Source organism: Lathyrus oleraceus, chromosome 7 (genome assembly GCF_024323335.1).
Source record: "Lathyrus oleraceus cultivar Zhongwan6 chromosome 7, CAAS_Psat_ZW6_1.0, whole genome shotgun sequence".
Classification (NCBI taxonomy): Eukaryota; Viridiplantae; Streptophyta; class Magnoliopsida; order Fabales; family Fabaceae; genus Lathyrus; species Lathyrus oleraceus.
The window spans coordinates 265,373,122-265,380,392 of NC_066585.1; the positions used below are offsets into that span (position 1 = coordinate 265,373,122).

A 7,271-nucleotide genomic window follows, 5' to 3' on the forward strand; every position below is an offset into this window, starting at 1 on the left:
ATAAAAATATATTTAAACATCAAATATAATAATTATGAATGTCTTTTATTTTTATTTAATATCATTGAATATTTATTTTTTTATTTATATTTGAGATCAAAGGAAGTATTTGTTTTATCTTATTTTGAAAGAAGCATAGACATCTATATGATTTGACATATACCCATGCCGACAGCTTCTCACACTCTCCACGTCTATATATATTTTTATATATAAAAAATTAAAATATTAGCAAGTGTTCTAAGCACATTTGTTAAAAAAAAACAAAGAAATAAAGTTTATCTTTAAAATAGAAATTAGTTTTTAAATATAAAATTTGTTAGTATCTATTATGCAGAGTCCCAGTTATTACTATATATAATTCTATACATATGTTTTTTTTAATCTCTTAAACAATATCCTTAAATAGTTCTAATAATCTAGTAATTATTATTTTCATAATAGTTTAACTTATATTTTGATGACAAAATTTCTAATTATAGATTAGTTAAACAATGATTTAATCTGTAAAATATAAAAATTGAAAATAACGATGAATTTATTACTATATTGATGCCTTGCTTTCTTCGTCAATCAGTTTCTTTCTGTTGAATTCCTTCCCTTTGAATTCCATCCGTTTCTTTCTTCGTCTACCCCACACCATCCCTAGATTTAAGGATAACAACACCTAATCATTTTCCGTTCTTCACACTTTCCGTTTCAGCATCATATAGTACTAATGCTGAACTGAAAACAAATCCCGATCTGAAATTCAGTAGATCCATTCAAAACTGTATCTGAAATGGGTTTCTTCAGTACCATTTTTGGGGTTTTCGGTTTTGGTTTTGGAATTTCAATTGGTCTCACTGTTGGTTACATTCTCTTCATTTACTTTCAACCTACTGATGTTGAGGTTTGTGTTGTTGTAGCATTAGCATTCGTCGTGATTCTTTTTATGTTAAAACTTGAAATTCGTGTTTGAGAGTTTTAATTTGGTATATGGATTGAACAGGATCCTGAAATTAAGCCACTGGTGGATCAAGATGCTGAGAGTTTGCAACGAATGCTTCCTGAGATTCCTAATTGGATTAAGAATCCTGATTTTGATAGGGTAAATTAACTATCACTGTTCAGCTATCATGTGCTGCATTACTTTCTTTAGGTTTAGGGTTTTGGAATTTAGGATTTGGCTGATCAAGTATTGTTTTTTGTTTGTGTTTTTTCTCTAGGTTGATTGGCTTAATAAGTTTATAGAACTTATGTGGCCTTATCTTGAAAAGGTATGTTGTTTTTATATGCTTTAATTTAACAACTGTTCTCAATTTACATTTGACATTTTTTGCTGTTCTGTTTTTTGTTTATTTTCTTATTTAGGCAATTTGCAAGACTGCTAAGAACATTGCGAAACCCATTATTGAAGAGCAGATTCCAAAATATAAAATTGATTCTGTTGAGTTTCAAACACTCACTCTGGGGACCCTGCCCCCAACTTTTCAAGGTTTGTAGATACACATGCATTCTTGGGTATGAACCTTTTTTTACTGTCTTTACTGATAATTAATATATTGTCGCTGTTTTTTTATCATTGTGTTTGCTAAATTTACCGAGTGTTTTGTTGTGTGTAAAGGATTGGATATCAGTCTTTGTAAATCCTCCTCTTAAGTACCGAGTTTGAAATGAAGATTTATCGTTTTGTTGTACTTTGGTTGACGTGGCCGACCTAATAGGATGACTTATACTGTTATGAATTTGAAGAAACTTGATGCGTTATTGGAGGCATTTCCGTAGAAGACCCTTTTTGGGTCTTGTTATGTGACATAATTGTTAAAACTCATAAAGATTATTATTATTTTATGTCTTCATCTCTGCTTACAAAGGGTTGTATTGCTCTTATTTCTGCTTTGCTGTTTTTTTACACCAAATTCGTTTATGTCTTGATGACTTATTTGTGTTATTGTTGTATATTCTTAATACTTTCCATCATATTAATAGGAATGAAAGTTTATGTGACTGACGAGAAGGAGTTGATTATGGAGCCTTCTATAAAATGGGCTGGAAATCCTAATGTCACCATTGCTGTAAAGGCATTTGGGTTGAAAGCAACCGTTCAAGTAAACTTTTTTGTGTTAGTAGAGAATGGATAAATTTGTTCCTTTTTATCATGCTAATTTTTTGTCATTTGTCAGGTTGTCGATTTGCAAGTTTTTCTTTTGCCTCGCATTACTTTGAAGCCTTTGGTTCCCAGCTTTCCTTGCTTTGCCAACATCTTTGTTTCTCTCATGGAAAAGGTTGGTGATTGTTGAGTTTAAAAATAAAATTAAAAGTTGATTTCCAAAATCTTTTCGGAGACTGAAGGAATATTGTAGAGATGATCAATGGCCAGTCTTTGATCTGTTGTCAACAACATGATCACATGTAAATAGCTTTTGATTTTTTCCCCTTATTTATAGATTAACAACCTTAAAGATATTTTTGTTTTTCTTTGTTTTGTTTTGATGATGGTTTGCTTTTGTATCGAATGATGTAAATTATTCATGATTGTAGGCATACTTTAGTTGATACTTATGAATCATGATGTCGATGTCAGAAGATGTTATATTCATTTTATGATCTTTAATGACGCTGGAGCAGCTGGACTTCTAACCTTTTCCCCCTTATAACTTGCTACTTGATTTTATTTTGAATGTTGAAAGAAACCTTGACACTTGTAATTATTTTACGTGTAATACAGGCTATACAACTCATATTTACTCTCTGTCTTGATCTTTGTTGTATATTTACATGCAGCCACATGTTGACTTTGGCCTAAAACTTATGGGCGCTGATCTTATGTCTATTCCTGGTGTCTACGGGATTGTTCAGGTATATTATACCCTGTAACTTTTGATCTGTTTGTGTGATCCCCCTCCTATCCTAATGTTTAAGGCCTAGAATTGCGGACGTTCATCTTCCACTCCCCAAGATAGTATTGCCCTTCTTAATATATATCCATGTCTTTGTATGTGTCCGTAGCTAGCATTGGTTTTATTCAGGATTTATGACTATTAAACTAATTTAAGTGTGTTTCCAGGAGCTTATCAAAGATCAGGTTGCAAACATGTATCTGTGGCCCAAAAACCTGGAAGTTCAAATACTAGATCCGGCGAAGTATGTTTCTTTACTTTTCTAAATTAATATTCGTGATGTAATGGTGTGTTCACCTCTTAACTCATTTATGCCTTTTCTCTTTCTTGTGAATGTTATTGGGAATCTTAGAGCTTTGAGGAGGCCTGTTGGAATTTTACATGTAAAGGTTCTGCATGCCACGAAGTTAAAGAAGAAAGATCTTCTTGGTGCATCTGATCCTTACGTGAAACTAAAGTTTAATGATGATAAGATGCCATCAAAAAAGACTACTGTAAAGCACAAGAACTTAAATCCTGAATGGAATGAAGAATTTAATTTGGTAGTCAAAGATCCAGAGTCCCAGGTTTTAGAGCTCAATGTTTATGACTGGGAGCAGGTGAACCTCTTGAGCTGAAAGTCTTATAATTTCTTCTTGTGATATCTCGACTGAATGTTGTTGTGTCTGCTTAGGTTGGGAAGCATGACAAGATGGGTATGAATGTGATCACTTTAAAAGAAGTTTCTCCTGAAGAGACTAAACGTTTTACTCTGGACCTTTTAAAAACATTGGATCCCAATGATCCTCAAAATGAGAAATCACGAGGACAGATTGTTGTGGAATTGACTTATAAACCCTTCAACGAAGAGGAGATGGGCAAGGGCTTTGATGAGACACAAACAATACCTAAAGCTCCTGAAGGCACTCCAGCTGGTGGAGGTCTTCTTGTAGTTATAGTTCATGAAGCTCAAGATGTTGAAGGGAAGTACCACACTAATCCACATGTACGTATTATTTTCAGAGGGGAAGAAAAGAAGACTAAGGTACAAGATTCTAAGGAATACTTGCGTTTGAATTTTCTTTCTTTTCTTTTAGAATAAATAAAATAGAAGACTCCCTAACCTTTCTCCTCTAAAATATTGGGGAAATCCTCTTTACAAGTCGAGGTTTTAAAACCTGCCTCGTTAGTTTCTGAAATTCTATCAACTCAACTAATCCCCTGTAGGCCGTCACCAATATATATTAATAGGAGAGGGTGCTTATGTGTATAAGCTCTAACTTGGTAAACTCTTATGTAGCTCAGTATCCCTAAAAGCTTCTATTCAAGTGAGTTGGATGAAATGGATGAGTGTCGTATTTGTGATAGAAATTTTTTATTCAAGCATAAGGTTTTTTATCGCTGTATGACTTTGTATAGAAATGTTTGGTCTAACTAGAAATAAGTTCAGTGTTGTAGAAATGAGTATATTATCAATGAGTGAATGCACAAGACAAAAAGACTATGCATGAATGCATTAGATAGAGTAAGGTAACAGTAACACTATTTTGGAAAAGGTAGTAGTATCTTGGCTAGATGAATCAGGCATCTGTTGAGAATATCCGCAGAGGCCTTTATAATGAGAATATATTGAATTGGCATTGGGCGATTAAGAGCTTGACTTAGAAAAACTATAGGCCAAGTCATTAAGAAGGATTTAGATTTAGATGGTTTGTTAAGACATGATGTATAATATTATAAAGCAGTTTTGATTGATGTGCCTAAGCTGACCTTGTGTGAAGAAGCTTTAGTGGTGGTTATTGTTTTTGTATTAATACGTCAAAAAATATACCAGAACAAGATATTGGAAGTGTCAAAGACAAGTATGGATAGAGTAGTAGTGGTAAATGTGCATTATATTCATATTGAAATCTGCTTTCGTGTGGAATGCTAATGATGCATTGGTTACTATTATAGCGCATAAAAAAAAACAGGGATCCAAGATGGGAAGATGAGTTCCAGTTTCCAGTAGAGGAGCCTCCCACCAATGACAAACTACATGTAGAGGTTGTCAGCACTTCATCACGAAACCTGCTCCATCAGAAGGTATAATTCTTAACTCTACCGTTCTGAATTATATAATGTATTATTAATTAGTAATATGATTATGCCTTTTAGAAAGTAAAATCTATCGATTTAGTGTTGCAAAAGTGAAAGTTAGCTTATGGAACCTCAAATTGTTGAAAATAGTCAAAGTACTAGTGGAACATGCACAAACATTTAATGATTCAAAATCCAAATATAAAAATGTAGAATAAATGATTCACAAGTTCTTTCAACCAAAAACAAATGTCATGAACAATTTAACCACTTCTGCATTACATTATAAATTATAATCCAATTTAAAATTACGTCTTAGTCTCTATTAAGACTCACACTTAGGGATAGCGGTGGGCATCATACTATAGTACTTGTCCCTGTACCCACGTTTTGGAAAAAATCTCCGTATCCTAGTCCATACTCGTGTTGGGCCCAAATGTTTGTACTTGTACCCGTACCCATATTCTATGTATACCTAAGTACCTGTATCCATTATCCATAATTCTAATAAAAATTAATCGATCAATTATTAAATATCGTAGCATATTAAGTTTTTAACAACATTAAGAAAATTTTCAAAGATTTTATTGTTGAGTTATGATATAAACGAACACTTATATTAAAATGCTTGATAATTTAAGAGTGGTGTATTTTTTAAAACTGATAGGCATACAATATAAATTAAAATATTGAAATATATATTGTGCGGCTATGGGGCGGGATGGATACATGTACTCTTATCCACTTATTTTAGTAGATAATTACTCATGCCCTTACCCATTAGACGGATTTTCACCCTATCCATTGAGGGTATTTTTTGCGGGTACCCATTAAGTATGAGTCTGATTGCCATCCCTACTCACATTATCATTAAAGATTGTAAAGACAATAAAATGTTCAAAAGTTAGTTTATAAATCACATTGAAGATTGTAAAGAGAGAAACTATTGTACTGAAAGGATCATTTCAAGTGGTTTGCCACCATTAAAAAGTCCCTTTTATTTACAGTAAAATACACAAATGTAATACATATTTACGTTTAAGGAGAGAAGTGTAGATTATAAGCTTCACATAAATGAGGAGTCTAGTTTAACCTTGATTTAATTAAACTGTGTTTAAAGTAATCTCACTTCAATTTTTCCATGCTTTATGGAGTTATCAAAGTACACACATGTTCAATTTTTCCATGCTTTATGGAGTTATCAAAGTACACACATGTTCAATTTTTCTATGCTTTATAGATTATCCTTTTTTCTGAAGTGTTACATTACAACGATTTGCTTTTCATTGCTAAAATACAAACTCATGTCAAATGTGCTTTGAAACAAAAGCGCTCCAGAAATGTCAATTGTTTTTCTTTTTCCCCCTTTTCATGCTAGTTGATATATGATTGAGTTTCATTGTTCTCTGCTGCTCCTTTCCTCATTAGGAAACATTGGGTTATGTCAATATCAACCTCGGGGACGTCGTTTCTAACAAGAGAATCAATGAGAAATACCATCTTATAGATTCCAAGAATGGTCGCATCCAGGTAGAGTTGCAGTGGAGAACTTCATAAGCACGACTCGACAAAATTCTCCATAGATATGTACTTCTAATTCCACCCCACCCCCAAAACCATATGTTAAAATTTAGTCTTCCATGCAGTGTAAGGAAACAGTGAGAAGAACCTTTCTTGTATTCTTGTGAGTTAGACTGATTTTATTTGTCGATCATGTACATACCTATGATAAAAAAAAGGTTTGTTTGAAATAGCAGAAGCACACACATTAGGTGATTTGGATATAAACCATCTATATGACATGATCAAAGACAGCCTATAAGTATAAGGGTTCTGGTCCTGTGGATAAATAATCTGTTCTACTCTTTTTTTTTTTTTTTACTGAAAATATTGTTTGGGAAATTTAGATTGGTAAAGTAGAGCTCTACGCCCATATTCAAGATGCTATGATGCTTTCTCTCTACTCTACCACTTTATTATGGAGTTTTAACACAATATTTTTGGTGTTGAATGCCTTTTGATGTATAAAATGTTGAAGGAAAAATGGTTTAAAGAACAACTACCTTTATTTGAAGGGTTTTTATGATAATAATATAATTAAGAACAATTGACACTTTAATGTTTTTGTTTCCATGTGTATTATATAATAAAAATATGATCGCACAAAGAAGTGAAAGAATGGTCATCTACCCTCATAAGAAGAAAATAATAATCTATACCTAGACTAAGAATGTTCATCTACCCACTGGAAAAAACAACGAATGATCATCTATACCAGATGGAAAAAAATGATTAACTTCATCAGAGTCAACTATCATGTGTCCCAAATAG

General features: G+C 32.7%; 1 protein-coding gene across 1 annotated transcript; it reads left to right on the top strand.

The window, feature by feature from the left end:
• Positions 1–496: 496 nt before the first annotated feature.
• Positions 497–6,793, top strand: LOC127100558 (synaptotagmin-2). Its single transcript, XM_051037785.1, has 12 exons — positions 497–892; positions 992–1,090; positions 1,209–1,259; positions 1,354–1,477; positions 1,972–2,090; positions 2,166–2,267; positions 2,767–2,841; positions 3,050–3,126; positions 3,235–3,481; positions 3,556–3,906; positions 4,818–4,946; positions 6,369–6,793. The coding sequence occupies exons 1-12, from the start codon at positions 782–784 to the stop codon at positions 6,495–6,497; spliced, it is 1,614 nt and encodes a 537-aa protein (XP_050893742.1). The 5' UTR covers positions 497–781; the 3' UTR covers positions 6,498–6,793.
• The last annotated feature ends 478 nt before the right edge of the window (positions 6,794–7,271 follow it).